This window comes from Lactuca sativa, chromosome 6 (assembly GCF_002870075.4).
Source record: "Lactuca sativa cultivar Salinas chromosome 6, Lsat_Salinas_v11, whole genome shotgun sequence".
Taxonomy (NCBI): Eukaryota; Viridiplantae; Streptophyta; class Magnoliopsida; order Asterales; family Asteraceae; genus Lactuca; species Lactuca sativa.
In genome coordinates this window covers 18,844,368-18,865,380 of record NC_056628.2, presented here as the reverse complement: position 1 = coordinate 18,865,380, position 21,013 = coordinate 18,844,368, and the positions used below count along the sequence as shown (strand labels likewise).

General features: G+C 32.4%; 1 protein-coding gene across 1 annotated transcript; it reads left to right on the top strand.

The window, feature by feature from the left end:
• The first annotated feature begins 1,235 nt into the window (after positions 1-1,235).
• On the top strand, positions 1,236-2,977 carry LOC111906061 (acyl-lipid (9-3)-desaturase). Its single transcript, XM_023901794.3, has one exon. It carries the CDS (start codon positions 1,374-1,376, stop codon positions 2,715-2,717), a length of 1,344 nt encoding a protein of 447 aa, XP_023757562.1. The 5' UTR covers positions 1,236-1,373; the 3' UTR covers positions 2,718-2,977.
• The last annotated feature ends 18,036 nt before the right edge of the window (positions 2,978-21,013 follow it).

Here is a 21,013-nt window from a genome sequence, read left to right as displayed (position 1 = left end):
AATATCTAAAATATGAATAAACATTGACATGTATAAATAAACGTTAGTATATATAAATAAAAATTAGTTGCATAATTTAAATGTTTGTATGCATAAATAAAAGTTAGTTGCAAAATGTAAATGTTAGTATGCATAAATAAAAGTTAGTTACGTAATGTAAATGTTAGTATGCATAAAAATTAGAATACATAAAGAAATGTTAGTATAAGAAATAAAATCGTTAGTAGTCCATAATGTATAAGTTTTATTAATTCATTAGTATTATTATTATTTTAATATGATGAATGTTTTTATAATTAATAATGTTTTTACTAAGTAATACATATATTGATTAAGATATATTTGATTTCCACTTCTAAATAACCTTGGTTTGAGCTTTCGTACTGATAACGTGTTATAAAATTCAACGTGATTAAGATAATTTAAAACAAACTAAACTAACAACATAGATAAAGAAATTTGATGGAGAAGAGGATTTAGAAAAGATATGAGATATTTTATATCTTGTGAAATTTTGTCGTCATATCTTTGCAAGAACATGTTATTTATACTATAAAAAATACCTATCATATGTCATGTAAATAATATGATATGATAGCTTTCACAAATTCACCAATTATTGATGTCATTCACAATAATTTACAACAATGTTATATTTATAGATATTTAAAAATTTAGACAAAAGAGTCGTTCTATTGGTTGATGAGATGTAGTCAAACTCGGTACATTCACACCAAGTAACGATGCCGGACTAAGTTCACCGAGGTGGCGGCGTGGTGTTCACCGAGGCCACCTCAGATTTGCCACGCCTCGCCGAAGACTACTCCGCCAAGCCTTAAAGGGTTATTAGGCAACCATTCCGTCCACACTTACTTTAGTTATAAAGATATCGTCATGTATTTGGTTCAAAATAACATAAATGCAACATTAGTTTTCTTTCTTCATGTTTCTTATCTTTGTTATTTCTCTCTACTCCCTTTATCATGTTTAGTGTAACAAACATGCCAAGAAAACCATAAGCCACAAACATCATTCCACGTGTTTAATGTGACCCACTCATCTCCGACCTCTTGCTCTCTTGCACATGCTGTTCTACTTTTGTGGTTCCATAATCTTTGTAAGAATATGCTCCTTTCAATTAAACTCCATTGGCGCTATGCAAAGATAATTAAAGAAAGGGAAGGAAACACATCCAAAATATCTACTTATAAAAAATAATAAATTAAACTGCAAGTTGAAATTATTATACAGCTCACAGAAAATCCCATTCCCCCATGTACCAATGACTTCTTACTAAGAATAGATAGGAAGCGAGTGTCTCAAATATCCCTTTAAATCTCAAGAAAAAAGCTTCCTTTCGCTTCAGCTTTTCAATGGCAGAACCCAAGAGGTATGTCACATCTGAAGAGCTCAAAACTCACAACAAACCAGGGGATCTGTGGATCTGTATACAGGGAAAAGTTTATGACGTCTCAGAGTGGATGAAAACCCACCCTGGTGGTGACCTGCCATTGTTGAATCTTGCTGGTCAAGACGTCACCGATGCTTACGTCGCTCTTCATCCATCCACTGCTTGGCAATATCTCGACAAGTTCTTCAATGGGTATTATCTCAAAGACTACGCCGTTTCCGAGATCTCCAAAGATTACAGAAAGCTTTACTTCGAATTCACAAAAATGGGTTTGTTCGAAAAGAAAGGGCATGGAGTTTTGATATCCATGGTCGTCATAGCAATGATGTTCTCCGTGTGTGTTTATGGTGTTTTATTCAGCCAGAGTGCTTTTGTTCATTTGATTTGCGGTGGATTAATGGGGTTTCTTTGGATTCAAAGTGGGTGGCTAGGCCATGATTCCGGCCACTATCAGATAATGATGGATCGGAAATTCAATCGTTTTGCTCAGATCTTGACCGGAAATTGTCTCGCCGGAATCAGCATTGCGTGGTGGAAGAGAAACCACACTGCACATCATATCGCTGTTAACAGTCTTGAATATGATCCTGACCTTCAACACATACCAGTGTTCGCGGTTTCTTCAAAATTCTTCGACTCTCTTACATCCAAATACTACGAAAGAAAACTAAACTTCGATTCTATAACCAGGTTCCTTGTTAGCTACCAACATTTAACATACTACCCTGTTATGTGTGTAGCTAGACTCAACCTCTTCGCTCAATCTTTCGTGTTGCTTTTATCGAGCACAAAGGTACCCAATAGAGGCCAAGAGCTTTTCGGGCTTCTAGTGTTTTGGATATGGTATCCTCTGCTTGTTTCTTGCTTACCCAACTGGAGTGAAAGAGTGATGTTCGTGTTAGCGAGTTTTTCAGTCACTGGGATTCAACATGTTCAGTTTACTTTAAACCATTTCTCTTCAACTGTTTACGTGGGTGAACCAAGTGGAAACGATTGGTTCGAGAAGCAAACCAATGGCACACTCAACATCACCTGTTCATCATTCATGGACTGGTTTCATGGTGGGCTTCAGTTTCAGATCGAGCATCATCTCTTTCCAAGGTTGCCAAGATGTCACTATAGAAAAATATCTCCGATTGTGAAGGATTTATGTAAGAAACATGGTTTGCCTTATGATTCTGCCTCCTTCTTCAAGGCCAATGAGATGACGATTGCGACCCTGAGGAACGCTGCTCTACAGGCTCGTGATTTGACGAAGCCTGTCCCTAAAAATCTTGTCTGGGAAGCTGTAAACAGTCATGGCTAAGGTTAAACGAAGAGGGTGTTGGTTTATTTATGCTTATGGTGTTGTTCTGTTTTTGGATTCAACCTCATTCTTTGGTTATCCAGGGTAATTCGTTGGTTCTACACTTCTACTTTATTTGTTGATGTTTAATAATGTGTTTTGTTTTTGCTATTGAGATGATCATAGCTATGTAGACGATGGATCATGGATGGTTTTACTTTGTAGTTAAAGGATAAATTTAGTGAAAATGATCAAAGTTTGGTTGCTTTTGGTCTTCGTAATATTGGTTTTAGGCTATAAATTGTGTTGTTGATGTGTATAAGTCTTTTTTTTTTTTTCTATGTTGGGATATAATTGTGGTTGCATTAATGTGTTATGTACTCATATCGCTAATGTAATGGGTACTAGAAAGAAGTGTATAGCAAAATGAAGTACAACAAATTACGTTTTAAATCATACACAATTGTTATAATTTTAGATGAAGGTATCTATTTAAGCATATTTCTTAGATTCTTGTTCCTAATATAAAAGACAAAAATGTCTTTTTAATTACATAGCCAATTATTGTGTTACTCCATTTTCACGTGATATCCATCAAAATCGATTTAAAAATAATACCTTGCTTGTAATGATAATTTACTTTTTTTTTTTTTTAGAAAACCAACTATGATTTTGTTGCATATTTTTTTAACGGTTATGCATATTTTTTTGAAAGGTTATATTTTATTATAAACTAATTTATAACCCGTGAGAACCATGGTTATAAAATTAAAATTGGTATATAAATCAAAAAATTTAGAAAATTAAGTTGTTAAAATAAACATATATTATAATTTATTTTTCGTGACGTTGAAAAATCTCAAATCTATTGCATTAATATTTCTTGAATTTCTTGAAAATGTAAACATAATAAGTGTAACAAAATTTGCTAAATATCCCTTAATCGAAGGATAGATGCGGTAGATAATATTTATATATTTTTTTGACATATAATTTATGAGTATGAGTTGTAAAATGAAATTCAAATTGGAGAACTAAAACAATGACACGTGACGTCATATTAATTTAATAGCTTGACACATGACATAATAAGATTAACTCTGTTTATTTATTAGATAGGGAGATATGAAGCTAGAAAATAGAGAAAACAATATGCAAGTAAATGGAAGTATTGAATTATCTAAGGAAGATATCTAATTGACATTCACGTACATTGTATTGAACTCTATAAAGTTCAATGGAGTGTCACATCATCATTCACTATTCCATATAATTCTATTTATTTTTATCCCACAATGCATTAAACTCTACAAATTCAATGTAACATATTAAAAAAAAATTTTATTTAAAGATTTAAATACTTTCCTTTTTCCCATTAAAGAGTTCAATGACCATTGAACTCAAAATCCATTGAATGCCAAGGTGACATTTCACAATGGTGGAGTTGTATCTATTGAATGACAAGTATACATGACATCTCATTCAACTCTTCCATTAAACTCCCCATTGCGAATGCTCTCGTTTAGAAAACTTATATACAAACCAAAAAAACTAATGATAGACTAAGACCATCTCCAACTCATCTCCATTCTCCCCCTAATAAATAGAGTAAAAAATGAAGTAAATAGTATTTCATCTCCAACCCTACTCTATTTTCTACCCCATTTTTTACCCCAAAAAGTATATTCCTAGATTATTCCATTTTTATAACTTATATATATATATATATATATATATATATATATATATATATATATATATATATATATATATATATTGTCAAATACACCCCTCTACTAATTAAACTCTATATTTATGGTTAATTAATATAAATTAGTATATAACATGATATTATAAATATTAAATATTGCATTTATATATATATATATATATATATATATATATATATATATATATATATATATATATATATATATATTGTAAAATACACCCCTTTACTAATTAAACTCTATATTTATGGTTAATTAATATAAATTAGTATATAACATGATATTATAAATATTAAATATTACATTTAAATTATAATTAGTAGATAAAATAAATAGAAATGTATAAAATCAAAATGAGAGAGACTAAAATTGGCGATCAAACTTCACCTCCTTTTTTGGAGATATGAATAACATTCCGCCATATATCGGGGAATACTATTTATATCTCCAAAAATAGGGGTGAAAATGAGGTAGAGTTGGAGAAGAACGAGGAAAGAAATAGAGTTTGGTGGTGGGTTTGAGATGTCCTAATCTATCAAATAAAATACTTTCACCGCTTTAATTGCCAAATATCAAAAAGTTTCTGAAGTTTTAAATCACATGCATCACAGTAAAAAAGATGCTACCAAACATACTCTTTGCGTGAGTTTTGAGGAGTGATCACCACCAACCCATCGAAAAAACGTTGTTATCTTTATGTTTTTAACTTCACCACCAACCTACTAGACATTGGAAATGACTACCACTTTTTTAAAATTTTTTTATGATTAAATTAAATAAAAAATAATTTAAAACATAATAAAATATATTAATTAAAAAACATAGAAAATTAAACCTAAAAAAATAAAAAATTAAAGCTAAATTACTAAAAAACATAAAAATATAGAAAATTAAACCTAAATTGCTCAAATAAACATAAAAAACATAGAAAATTAAACCTAAATTACTAAAAAAACATAGAAAATTAAACATAAATTACTAAAAAACATTAAAAAAAATATAGAATCTAGTTGTGATATTTGTCGAGAACTTTTGTTGAATTTTTAAAAACGCCTTTAAATTTTTCGGGTCGAGATTCAGTTGCGGCACCGTGTTTAAAATTTGAAGATCAGTGAGTGCAATTTTTCGCAGATGAGCTTCCTCCGTTGATTCAAAATTTCTTTCTAAAAAGCTTAGAGTTTTGTCTATTTTCTCCACTAGTACGTCCTCATTATTTGATTTTCCGTTTGAACACGTCCCCTTTCTCGCTTTGTCCCTTCCCGGTGGCCGACGAAGTTAGACGTCCGGTGGACCCTCCCCTTAGGTGGCGTCGAACTCATCATTGAGGTCGAGGCTAACACCAATGCCCGACTCGGACGTTCTCTCCCTTTTGTTGGAGCCGATGGTAGATCCTTAATGCACCGTATCCGGATCAAGGACCCATTTTGGACCATTACACCAAACTTCTCATGATTTTTGGTTGGTGAATGGTTTACCATTGTTGGTAATTTTGAATTGGTACAATACAGTTGATAAAATGTTGAAATCGTTGCTACCACTTCTAGGCGTAGTTTTAAGATTGTCAAACACCCTGTTAAATTTGGTGCAAGCCGCTTGAAGGTCACACCATTTTACATTAACGGAGTCGAATGTCCGACACGTTTGCCTTCCTAATAACGCGTGGAAGTGGTCTAAAACACGATTCCAAAAACTTTGACTTGTTTGCGTGTTGCCGACATCCCCGTCTTGTGATATAAAAATCCAAGCTTTAGCTAAAATTTCCTCCTCCTCTTCGGTCCATCGCGTACTTTTCTTTTTCTTTGGATCTTTTGATTTTTTTGTCTTCTACGACTTGGTTGTGTTTCTTCAACCCGTTCGTCGTCGTCATCATTGTCGAGGTTTATAGATTGAGATAGTTGTGAAGGTTGTTGACGTTGAGAAGTTTAGGGTTGAAATTGCAGAGAATGATGTTGTTAAAAGGCTTGAAATTGGGTTTGATTGAATTGTGGTGGTTGTTGTTTTTGGTAGTAGTATGTGTGGTACGAAAGATTGGTGAATAGAGGTTGTTATTGAATTGGAGATTTTATCAATTGCATGTAACTAAGATTTGCTAATAAATCATTTAGAGTGATTGGGGTGTTTAGGGTGGGTGGGGTATTTTGATTTGGATCCATAAATACATATGAGGAAAAAGTATTTTTGTTGAATATGTGTGTTTGTGTTAAAAGAGAGAGAGAGAGAGAGAGAGAGAGAGAAAGAGAGAGAGAGAGAGTGTGTGTGTGTGTGTGTTTGAAATGTAAAATGAATGTGTATATATGGAGAAATGTAACATCCGAGTCACCAGGTATTTCCTTTCGATTTAATTAGGTGTAATATATGGTAATTTTGAGAAAGGTCATATGCTCGGCGTACATAGTGTACGCACGGTGTACATGATTGAGGCACGAAGCGGGGAGAAACCTTGCGTACGTTGGGCGTAACCTGTCTAGTTGTAAACCCTAAAATTTAGGGTTTGCACCATATATAAAGACATTAATTCCGTCCCAAACCTCATTCCCTCAGCCTCCACTATCCCTAAAGAGTAGAAATCAAACGCTAAACCTCTTGCATGCTTTGTAAGCTATTTTTGTGCACTTTTGGGTGATTTTTTGGTGGTTTTGAAGAAGATAAAGTTATAAGAAAGAGCAAGAACATTAGAGGGGCTTGTAGATCCAGGAGTTTAGCATCTTTTCTGACTCATTTGAGGTATCAAGCTTCAAACTTGACCATTGCATGCTTAGTTGTAGTTTTGGGGTGTTTTATGTGACATTTTGACCCCATAGTTGATATTTCTTGTGTTCTGGTAGTTCCAGCTCCATAAGAGCTGTCCTTTTGAGCTCTTGGAAGAATTTAGAGCCATAAAAATAGGGGCCTTGATGGTTAAGCCACAACCATGCAAGTGTGAGATGGCCACAAAGTGTGTTTAAGGACTTAAATCATGTCTTAACCCCCATCCATTCATACAAAGACATAAAGTTTGTAACTTTATGGTATAGGGCGTCTTAAAGGTCATGGATCTATGTTTTGGACATTAGGACTTAATGTATTAAGTCATAAAGGAGTTCTAAGGAAACTTGTCAGTACGTTGGGCGTACCCCTAGTATGTTGCGCGTATTAGGTCAATCCCCCCCCCCCCCCCCCCGAAAGTGGTCAAGACTAGCGTATGTTGGGCGTACGTGCCAAGTACACCGCACGTACGCATGCAGAGTGGTCAAATGGGTATTTGGGCCTAAAAATAGTTGGGCCTTATGACCCACTATGGAGTAAGGCTTCTAGGCCTAGACCTAGGATATATGGTATTGGGCCTTAATGGGTATTATTGGGCCTTGAAACTTAAATGGATGAACTTGGGCATTAATTTAATTAGGAGTTGGTCCTTGGCAGAAAGAGGCCCAATAGGCCAAGGATTAGGAAACCTTGCCTTGGGACATGAATTAGAAGTTTGGGAAACTCACTAAGTTTCGTGCTTACGGTTTTCAGTTTTGGTTTCAGGTACTTCCAGCTCAAAGGAGATAGGGTCGGCTTGATCGCATCGCATCACACCATGATTTTCCGCATTAGTGATTTTGGGATTATGACTCTAATGATGATTTTATATGTATCGTTGGATTGCACAACTAAACTATTTTATGATTACATGGTTTTGGAAAAAACAATATGTTATTTTATGATTAATAAACTTAAAATGAAATTTTTAGGTTGTATTTTTAAGGGTGTTACAAATTGGTATCAGAGCTTTGGTTTGAGAGATTCAGACACGCTCTCGGGGGTGTCTGGACTCAAATCGAGGTTTTGAGAAGTTTTACAAGAAAAAAATAAATTTTCTAAAAATTAAAGTTTAAGAGTTTTAATAAGAAACAAGAAGTGTGATACGTGCAATCAGTCGAGCTCAAGTAAGTTTTTCCAAGATACCATATATATATATATATATATATATATATATATATATATATATATATATATATATATATAGGCTTAGGTTATTTTGTTTTTATTAAGTATTGTGTGTCAAAATGCACAGATCTGGACCAACGGATGAAATTAATCAATGGACATGATTTGAAAGTGTATGATATTACAATGGGGTAACATGTACCATATAATCACACAATTTTTAGCAAAAGGGTATTTTGGACAAATAACTACATTTATAAAAGGAAATTTTCAGATTTTTAGGGATGATTAATTCTCCTAATTTAAAAAAAAAATCTTAATTTTTTAATTAATTCAATTTAAATTTTTACCGATTTTATTCTATCAGAATATTTTTTGTTAGATTGATATTTTTTCAGAATTTTATTCTAATAAAATATTATTGAAGAAAAACAAAATTCTTAAATCAGATGTTGAAAAATAACAAACATTTTAATATATTCTTAAACATCCGAACTTAAATACAAATTCATACATATTCTTACAGACTAAAAGTCTTATACATTTTAATATAGTTATAAATATTCTAAAAGAATATCAACAAAAATGAATAACATTCTTAAAAAATAACAGCATTCTGCTAGAATACTCTCGTTCTCCATGTTTTCTTCATTTTCCACATCAATGGCAGCCCCTTCAAAACCTAAATCCAAAAAAAAAACATAATCAACTTTAAAATAGTATAACTTTCAGTATATTCTAACAGAATAAAACTATAATTATAACAAAATGTGTTAGACATTAAAGACTTTTAATTTATTCTAACAGAATGTACTCGAGTCACTTGATCAAGTATTCCTCGAGTCATCTGATCCAAATTATCGACTTAATCTAATTACAATGACTACATTGTAGCTAACATAGAGGACAATACTTTGGAAAAAGGTCAAATTATTACAATTTACAATGTGGTAAATATGACAGTTCACAGATCACAAATGTTTCTGAACAAAGAGTGCTAAAAATACAGCTGTAACATCGCATGTTCGAAGGACTATAACTCAACCAATATTAATCAAATTTAAATGACTTCTGAACCTAACTTGGAGCTAACACAAAGGAGAATATGCATAAACAAATTTCATATCATTCCAAGCTAGTATGAGAGAGATATGATAGCTCAAATATTACAAAAAAAATTGACTGAAATATTTGATTCAAGCATTTTATCAAACATTTGGTGGGCAAATCAGATGCACAAATCTTTATACTCCATTTGATGAAACATACAACATATGTAATTAGTAAATACATGAATGTGACTAAATTTACAATAAAAAAGATAATACAGTGCATACCTGGAAGCCGATTCCTGCACAAATCTTTATACTCGATTCACAAGGCTGGACTGTTTTTCCTCTTTTCAATCGCGATCTTCTCATCAAGGATGAAGTTAAATCAAAGGATAATGAGATTCATGCTTCTGATTCTATCACCAGTTCATTACGGAAGCTGTTCATTGATGAACCAGAAGAATCTTCTTCGTGTTCATCATCAGAAGCCGACAAATTGGAAGCTCTACCTTCTGGAACTTTCTGTGTGTGGAGGCCTAAGACGGAAAGTGGATCATCACCCGTTATGCGGGTGGAGTAGTTCTACCGAGTCTCTATGTGTGTGTGGGTACTGTATGAGATGATGAAGGAGCGTACAACCCTAATCTGGAGGGGGTGAGGTTTTAAAACTAATATCTTTATTTAAAAGGGGATATTATTTAATTGTATCAATTTACCATAATTAATTATAGTATAGATTACTATTATACCCTTATATTTATTATTAATGATTTATTTTTTTCCTAAATTCCTATTGGTGCATTCATGCACACAATAGTTGCTGAAAACATTTGAACCTAGCTCTCTCTCTCTCTCTCTCTCTCTCTCTCTCTGTATATATATATATATATATATATATATATATATATATATATATATAGTTCAGATCCGGTAAGAACCCAAAAATTGGCAGGAACCGCGATGCCTATTTTTCATCAATCATTTCGTCAATGGCACAAACGACAAACTCATTTACTTGGTCGTGACGCGTTTGCATGCGACGCACGTGCATGGAACGTAATACATACTCAAAGGAACAATCATGTGCGGCGAATGTTTATGGAACGTCATTTAAATGTGTTTTTTTTTCATTTATTTTGTTTTTTTTTTCCGTTAAAAAATCAATATTTTTTAAATAGATATATGCTCGCTTTTAAAGATTTCACTTTTTTAATTTTTTTATATATTTGTTTTTAAATTTTTTTTTCTTTTTTTCGTTTTTTTAATATCTTTAGTACATACTTGAAGATAGTTGGGTTTAATCTTTTTTTTTTGTTTTTATTTTTTGATTATTTTTTGCTTTTTATTTTTATTTTTTAAACTAAATATCGGTTTGAGTTTTAATGTTTAACAATTATAAAAATTTAAATAAGAAGAATACTAAGGATCATAATATTTTTCGTTCATATTTTTTTTAATCATATTATTTTTGGATCATAAAATTTTGAATGATAACGATATTATGCATCATACATTTTTGGATCATATTAATTTGGATCATAATATATTTAATTAAATAAAGTTTTTGTTCAATACAACATTTGGATTATTATATTTTTTGAATAATAAAAAATATAATAATTAAGGATCATAAAATATTTCATAACAAGTTAAAGATCATAAACATATTGAATCATAATATTTTTGAATAATAAATTTTTTTAATCATTTCTATTTGCATCATATTATGTTCAACTTTTTTTGAATCATATTATTTTTGGATCAAATAATTTTGAATCATAGTATTTTTAATCATAACGATATTATGGATCATACATTTTTGGATAATATTAATTTGGATCATAATATATGAATTAAATAAAGTTTTTGTTCAATAAAACATTTGGATCATTATATTTTTTTTAATCATTTAACCTTTGTATCATAAAAAATATAGAAATTAAGGATCATTAAATATTTGAATCAAAATATTTTTAGATCATAACAAGTTAAGGATCATAAACATATTGAATTATTATATATTTGAATCATAAAAATTTTGATTCATCTCTATTTGTATCATATTATGTTCAACATTTAAAAAAAAACTTTTTATCTTTTAAAATCAAGTTTGGTATTTGAAACACTTTATTTTGAAAAAAATCTTTTTAAAGAGTCATTAAAATAGTGAGTAAATGTATTTCTTAAATTTTATAATTATTGCAGAAGTTTTTGTTTCTAAGTTTTTTTATAAACAAAAAAATATATTAAAATTTAAAAACTTTGGATTTTTTAGATTTTGTTTAAAAAAAAATCATACATACTTATGAAGCTAACACTTTTTCTTGAATTTCATGCATTTAAAACCTTTTTTTTAACTTCCTCAAACCACATTCATTTGAAACCCATTTTTTTAACTAATGCAACTCAAAAGTTTTCTTAATTATGATTTAACACTCAAAAGTTTTATAATTTATATTATATTTAAATAACATTTAGTGAAAAGTTTACTAGAAAAATGTCAATCTTTTGTGTCTTTTGTGTTAGATAAAATCTTACATGTAATAAGTATGTCATAAGAAAATGAAAAGAAAGATTTTCAATAGGCACAATTCTTTTAAATCGTATTTGCAGTGATGAAGTCCCTAAAAGAGCTCTACAAGTCAAGGTTGTCGATGAATGTATCATTTTTTACTCATAATTTGATTGTATTATATTTTTTCCAGTAATATAAATAAGACCATTCAAAATCATATGTTTAGAGATATTTTGTTTTCTCAAACCATATTGATTTGAAACCTACATAAAATTTTATATTAATTAATTAAAACCATTTATAGTATTTATAAATTTCCTATAATTTTTTTGCATTCTCTTATTATATATGTAATTATATTAGTACATTTTTCTTACAGAAAGCCGTCATTTGGTTGAAGATATTGTGATTCAAAAGTTTTCATATAGTTGAAGCATTCACGATTCAAATATGATGATTTGAAGAAATGGGTTATGTCACATCGATGATAATTGTAATATGATTTTTTCTTTCAACCAAAACAAATGAAGCTTTTCTATTCTTTCTTTATATTCAGTTTCTCATTTAATCTTTATATGTGATTTTTGTGTATTACTCAATCTTGAATGTGACTCTCCAAACATCAATGTTTTGCTTGGAATATCTTTCTGATTGTTCTTTTTCAAGAAAAATATTTTGGTTGTAGGTTAGCGAAGAATTGTTATCAAGTTTCTATGGTTGAATGGTGTTAAATGAAGAAAGAAGATTCAGAAAACGGATATAGGTTTTTTTGTCATCTTTATTTGTATATTCAACCACCCAATGCTCTTATTTATTTGATTGTAGTTTTTCTATTTTGATTATGTTTATTTTCTATTATTTTTTTGTTGGGTTATCCTACACAACATATTTAAAAGACAATATTTAAAAGATAACATAATTTTTAACATTTGATATGTAATTATGATAAACTTATCATGATATGTTCTTCATATGAAAGTAATTTATCCATATTACTACGACAAGAATTACAAAACATTTACGAATATATATATATATATATATATATATATATATATATATATATATATATATATATATATATATATATATATATTATGTGATTTGTTTAACATGTATATGCACCTATGTATGTTATAAATTTATAATTAAAAATCTTTATGTTTAATAACTGAAGGGATCAAAATGATGCATCAAAACTAATTGTTTAATAATAATAATAATAATAATAATAATAATAAATAAATAAATAAATAAATAAATAAATAAATAAATAAATAAATACACATTTCCAAGTACCACATTCATTTGAAACTCACACTACAACTCAAGAGTTTTCTAATTAATTTATGTATATTTATTAGTTACAAATCAAGAGTTTTTAACTTAAGATTATTAATTAGTAATCACTAATAACTTTTTATTTTCTCTTCTTTTATAAGGTTGTAAATTTTTGCTTATTAAAAACGTTAATGTATTTGAAGAGATTTGTGATTTAAATATGAATAGTTAATATAAATGTTATAATAGATGTTCTAGTGTTTTTATGTTATTAATATATATATATATATATATATATATATATATATATATATATATATATATATATATATATATATTAATACAAATGTTTTAATAGATGTTTTTCTATTTTTATGTTACTAAAAATTGAAGTTCATATTTTTGTTCATACGTTACATGTTATATTATCATTCATTTGATATATAATTTACATAATTTTAAACGGTTTATAAAATTATCAAATAATTGTATGTATCACAATGATTTAAAAATTAAACTATAATTTTTAATAAAACTAACATGTTAACTATATGTTTGCTTTGCTACTAACATTTTGTTTCAAAGTAGAAATATTAAATAATAATTTGGTAAAAGTTATTATTTTAACTACATAATCATATTATTACGCAACGCGTAGGGATTCACCTAGTTATTAGAAAAAAACGAAATTAAAAAAAAAAAACCAACAAATATGTGATTGGCACGTGTCTTGTGGGTGGGGAAGTGCGTCGCATGTTGCTTCCGATGTTTGCTGGACAAAGAAAAGTTGGCTAATGATTCAATTTGTAATTAAATTACCTTCCTTACCTTCTTTTTTTATTTAATAACCCCCAACCTTTTTAATACTCACATAAATAGCCTTAATATTTACAAAGGTTAGCCATTTTTTCACATGAGATGTAAACCATCAAATTTAAAGAATAAGCGTTTAGGATTTGTCCTCGCGGTTTCTATCATCTTTTGAGTTCCTACATGATCTTACTTATATATATATATATATCCAAATCAGTACACCTATTACACATATTAGTTCTCTTTTCTCACAAGTTTATCGATTCTCCTTTCTCGCACCAAGAAGTAAAAGATAGTTGGTTATTGTTTAGATAAAACCCCGAGTCCGGACAACTTCACTTTCAAGTTGTTTAAACGTTATGGGGACAAACTTGAGGATCTTGCAAAATTGGTAAAGCAATTTCTTAAATCTACTTGAATTCTTGACGGATGCAATCCGTCGTTTTTGCTCTTATTCCAAAGATACAAGTGTTAGTGTATGTTAGTGTATTATTATTTATGATTGTATTTTGTATAACCTATTATTGTATTGTTATGTAAAGGCTCATATGTAAACGTATTTATAGTGTTTTAATGAGATGAGATATGCATGAGAATATACTTTGCCTACATGGTAACAGAGCCAACCCTAATTTACCATCTCCTATTTTCTCTCTAATAGTCGTTAACCTCTCCATGTCGATTGTTATCCTCTTCGACCTTCTCTTGCTGGCTATCTTCTACTTCATATCTCATCTCACATCTTCTTCTTCATATCTCATCTTACCATGATTGGAGGAGATGCTCATAAGGTCACTCTAATCACAAAAAAAACCTATGGAACAACTAATAGCCTAATATTCGTGCATCCATTCCTGTCATCCTTGACCTAGATCGCATGAACTATGACTCTTGGAGGGAGCTCTTTGAAACACTTTGCTATGGTTTTGGTGTTGCTCATCATCTCAAAGACCGAAGGACGCATTAACTTCAAATGTTGAAGAATGGAAACAAATTGACAATATTGTCAATATATGGATTTATGGCAGCCTCTCTCATCTCTTCTTCAAATGTCATCCAAACAAAAACCGAATGTGTTTGCATTATGGTCCTACCTCGAAAACCTTTTTAGAGTCAAGAAAGACTCAAAGGCAATGCAACTAGAGACCAAACTTCACAACATTACCGTAGGGAGCTCCACTTTCACAGAATACTACACGTTCAAACTCTTGTTGATCTTCTTGAAAACTTGGATGCTAAGTTCCTGGAGAAAGACATTGTTATATACACAATCAATGGCCTGTCATAAAAATTTGATCATGTTGCTAGTATGTGTAACATCCCGGATTTGCAAGTATTTTCAAATCCTTTCCTTGACATTTCATTTGTGACATTTTGGTCCTTAGAGTTGTTTAGATTAGCCCTAAGGAGCCATGATGGAAAATTGGTAACTTAGAGGGCACGAGATGTACGTTGCGCGTACATGTGGGTAGGCTAAGCATACTAGGGCGCGCCCTAGTACGCTGAGCATACACATATGTACGTTGGGCGTACTAGTGTCCGAGTGAAACCCTAAATTTTAGGGTTTGAGGAGTATTTAACCATCGTTATGGACCAAGTGCCATTATCCTTTCACCCTCCAAGTCCCTCAATTGTTCTTGAAAAACCCTAGCTCCCTTGAGTGAGAGTGAGAACCTTAAAGTGTGTCATTGGTGTTTTAGGGACAAAGGAAGTTCATCAAGAAGCTTGGGAACGTGAAGAAAGGCTTGGATTTGGGGTTTTGGCTTCCTTCTTCATCATCCAAAGGTATAAAGCTCATACATTTATGATTGTTTTGCTAGATCTCTTGTTGGGTTCTTTATTGCTTCTTTGTTTGTCCCAAATGCTCCATTTTGAACATGGCATGTTCTGGATGATTTGAGTTGTCCTTTCAAACCCTTAGAGGGGTCCTTAATCATAAAATTAAGGTATTAATGGGCTAAGAACTTTTGGATGTCTAAAGTCACAAAGTTGGAAACTTTATGACTCTAAGGTGCATTTGGACCATAGATATGAAGTTTGGGCATAAGTGCTTAAGGCATTAAGCACTTATTGAAGTTTGAACTCTACGAGGGTACGCCCCGTGTAGAAGGGAGTACGCCCCGCATATACAGTCAACACCCCCGTTTCCAATCAATGCGAGGCTCGTGTATGCCCTGTGTAACGTACGACTTTTGTTGGGCTTTTGTGAGTTGGGTTTCGGATTTGGGCCATCTTTGGGCCAGTTTGTCTTGGGACCTTAATGGACTTTCTGAGTAGGAGTATTCTGGGCCAGTTATGGAATTGAACCTTAGGATAAGGCCTATTAGGGAGTTGGGCCCAATTTGGAAAATTAGGCCAATTATGGGCCTTGTATATTTGGACTTTTTTGGATCAAGGTTTGGACTTGGGCTTTGACCTAGTTAAGGAAGATTTAATGGACAATTGTGAGTTTAAGAGATTTGAGGTGATAATCCAATTATTAACTGGAGGTTTATTTATTATAATAGTTCGGGTTTTTCATGAGCTAGCGGCCGGAGGTTTTATTTGATACGACAGTGTGAGGTGAGTTTTCCTAACTGTACTTAAGGGTCTAAGGTACCAAGGCTGACCCTTTGGATTGTTATCATGATTATCGTATGATTGAGTACTGTAGTGATCTGTTGATCAGAATCCAGGTAGACAAGATGATACTATATTTATTGATCTATATGATTTGTGCTTGCTTGTTGATTGATTATATTTTTATGAGTTATGTATATGTCAACATTTGTGTGTGTGGTTGGGTTGAGGCGGTCCTACTTTGTGCAGAAGGTGATACGTGCATTTTATGCACCTATTTTTCATGTTTATTTTTGTCTTTTCATAGCATTCTACTTCATAATTCTTGCATTTAGTTAATTATTTGGGCAACTGCATGTTTCATTAAGAATGTCTGGTATTTCACTATTTTTGATTTATTTTTCAGACAATATGGAGCGTGGAGCTTGGAGCTTGGAAGCATGGAACTTGGAGTATGGAGCTTTGGAGCATGAAGAGAAGATGAACCGGTCATTCCATGGAGGAAATCATGAAGACATAACCTGAGTCATTATTGCATTGTCATCATAGCAAAGGAATACGTTTGAAACATGATTCTTGTCACACTGACACGGGTCGTGGTTGTCCTTTATCATCTTATATTTAAGCAACATGACTTGTGGTGAAGTTAGACTGAAGATGGAGCCAACATTGAAGACTTATTGGGTATTTAGCAAAAATCATGGGCCATGCCAAAAACACATGGTCAAGACAAATGGTCATACCAAAAACACATGGGCAAAAGACATGGCCATGCTAAAAACGCATGGCCTTATGACATGCACGTGAACATTAATTAAAACAGGAAAAGACGTCATTTTTGAGGTGAGACGGTTTTTGGGGAGCAATTTGGGCAATCTTGGGTGACTTTGGGAGAAATTTTGGAGCTTTTGAGAAGACCTAATCCTTTCAAACACTTTTGATTTCATTTTTGTAAGCATTAAACATTCCAATTCCATCTTTATTCTTGTTTGATTTGTTCTTAGCGATGTGTGGCTAAGAAACCCTAGTTTCTAGTTCATGTTCAAAACATGTTGATTGATTGACTTGAATCATGTGATTAGATGTTTGACTTGTGATTCTATTCTAGTGATTATGCTCTTGTTTAAACCAGAATCCTTAAATTTGATTTGTGTTTGATTGGCCACTTTCATGAATTGAATTTTTGTGTAGTTAATTAACTTTTAGGGCACCTAATCGTTCTATAAATTTAATGATTGGTAACAAACAATAGGTTTTCTTATTGTAGAACATTTATCACATGTTTTCACACTTCCGAGCGTATGAGAAGAAATGAACATTGTTGGGAAGCTTGTACAAAACTTAATGCAGTTTTTCAATACAATCTAAGAGTGTGTTTAGGTTGAATAAGTAAAGCTAGGTCTAGTCAAAGAGCGTGTTTTGGTTAGATAATTTGGAAAACGAGAGGTATTAGAGTGTGTTAATATCTTTCTGTACCAACTTAGAATAGAAATCACAAATTACATCAAGTCATTATCAGGTTAAATGACAACATTGAGAACTAGAACTGGAAGCACTTTTACAACTTGTTTACAAATCTATTTCATTTTCTGCATGTTTCAAAGTTGATTGTTATTTTCATTATTTGACTTTTGCAAACAAATCCCCCTTTGCGACCAAAGTACCTTGCGCAAAGAGGTATAGACTTTTATCCCGTGTCTCTGTGGTTCGACCCTGCTTGCCTTGTGCTACCTTTTAGTGCATTAAAGCAGTGTATTTGGAGTCTATTGTACCCCTATTATTTGTTGGGTTTGACACTCCTAGCAGAAGGCCAACAGTCCCAGGGCGGTCCGGATAGACTGAAGGCATGTGAGGTGGACTAGTCAGGCCGAAGGCCCGGAGAGCAGTCCGGATAGGCTAAAGGCCAAGTGAGGTAGTCCAATCATAATGTAGGCTCTGTGTGCAGGTTGATGTCGGTTATGTTTATGTGGTGATATTTTGGGGAAGACTCACTAAGCTTTGGGCTTGCAATTTTGATTATGTTTCAGGTACTTCAAATGATCGTGGGAAGGCGAAAGCTTGATCGTGCACCTCCTCGTGTTTTCTGTTATGATTTATGGGAAAACTCTGATGTGAAACTTATTTTAAAAATAAATTGGAATGAAGGATGGTTTTGTGTTTATTTAAAAAGTTTAAAATTTCAAAAAAAATTATGAGTGTTACAATATGATATGCCATCAAAAACCTCTACCATCTTTCTCAGAAACTCAATCTATGTTACACGTTGAAGAATAAGGAATCCAACTTAATGAACAACACAACAAACATCACTCTCATTTGGATCACACTTCCTCTCCATCGACACTTGTTACTGGATCCATCTCACAACCTTCTTCTCTCGGTGGTAATAATGGCGGACGTGGCAGACATGGTGGCAGGGGATATCACAACAACAAAGGTAGTGGCATAGGTGACCGAATTAATGGCCATTACAATGTCAGAATTGGTCACTTCTGTCAATCTTAACAACTTCTATATGGTTAGGGTTATGGCTGGTACCCTCTTGTCGGTTCCATAAGCTCTCTAGCGATATAATAACAGGCAGGCCTACTGCCCTTGCCCTTTCATCGATGATCGGCCAAACAACCCTTTTGGCCCAACGCATCTCAAAATCAAAGCTAATATAGACCAGCCTAACTACCGCCTCAGGCCTATGCAACGATGATACAACATCATCCCACCCCTCTTTGGACTTGGTTTGGTCCATCTGCTTCAAATCAACAATAACCGCAACCCACTGCCCTTCCTGAATTGTCTAACGCACTGTCCCTAAATGATCCAAGAAACAATGGTTGGTTCACAGACACGGGTTCAACGTCTCATCCCCACTCGGAAGCAGGTATTCTTAACAATTTTAGTGATCGCATTCCATGTTCTTCTATTTTAGTTGGGGACAGATGTAAAATTGTTGTAAGTAACATGTGTGACACCGACCTCTCTTTTTCTAATCCTTATCGTCCTTTGACTTTGAAAAACGCCCTTATCACTCCCAAGATAATTATAAATAGTATTTATGTGCTTCAGTTTACAAATGACAATTCTTGTAGCATCAAATTTGACCCTTATGGTTTTTCTAGGAAGGATCTACTGACCAAGCAAATCATTTTTCGATATGATAGCACACGAGATCTTTATCCAGTCACCACCGCAACTCATCAAGCGTTGGTCTCGTTAGTCCTACTCTCTAGCATCAACGCCTTGATCATCCAGGACGTCCTACTTTTCAACATTTAGTTTCGAATAATTTGCTTCCATGTAAAAACATTAAAAATTCTAGTTTATGTCATGCATTTCAACTTGGAAACTATACTCAGTTGCCTTTTACTTTATCGAATTCTACTTCTTTCACTCCTTTTGAAATTGTTCATTATGATGTTTGGATGTCTCTTGTTGCTGGTACTAGTGGTATAAAATACCAAGTTATTTTTCTTGATAATTTTACTCACTTTGTTTGTGTTTATCCATAAAGATTCAAGTCTGATGTGTACTCTAAATTTGTTCATTTTCAAAAATATGTCAAAACTAAATTCCATATTGACATGAAATCCTTTCAATGTGATAATAGGGGAATGCAACAACCATTTATTTCTTTAATTTTGTGCCACAAATGGAATAAATATTCGGTTTTCTTGTACCTACACATCTCAACATAATGGAAAATTTGAACTAATGTTAAGAACTATAAACAATATGATCCGAACTCGTCTCTTTCATGCTCATATCCCCCCACATATTGGGTGGAGGCTCTTCACATGGCTACCCATCTATTAAATATTCTTCCCTCCTCAAGCATTAACAATGACACACCATATCACAAACTATTCAACAAGAAACCTTCATATTCCCACCTTTGTGTGTTTGGTTGCCTATGTTACTCTCATATCCCCACCTTTCCGAAACTCTCACCTAAATCTATCCCATGCTTTTTCCTTGGCTACCACACTCAACATCGTAGAGTCCGTTGCCTCAACCTCAAAAAAAATCAAATTATTCTCTCTCGTCATGTTGCCTTTGACGAGTTTGTGTTCCCCTTCGGATCTATGACACCTTCATATGACTTTCTCAATCATTCCAATATCATTTATTTAACCTTGTGTCAAACTCCGGTCTCATCACCCATCTCTCCTTCCGCTGACTCGTCCTCTTCGATGACAACCTCCCATTCCCAAAACAACCCCCCTGTCGATTCCACAAGCACCAACAATTCTTTTCCACATCTTCCACCAGATTTGTAACACCCATAAAATTTAACCCAATTTAAAACATTTTAACCCATTCAAAAACCATTAAGTTCTTACAAATTGTTTTCAAAATAGTTTAAACATCAGAGTATCCCCAGAACCAAATCACAAAATCATGAAATATGAGGAGTGGTACGATCACGCCTTTGCCTTGCCACGATCACCTGATGTACCT

What these genes read in the sequence shown, in the direction of transcription:
- LOC111906061 (XM_023901794.3), top strand. Translation starts at nt 1,374, where the DNA reads ATGGCAGAACCCAAGAGGTATGTCACATCTGAAGAGCTCAAAACTCAC.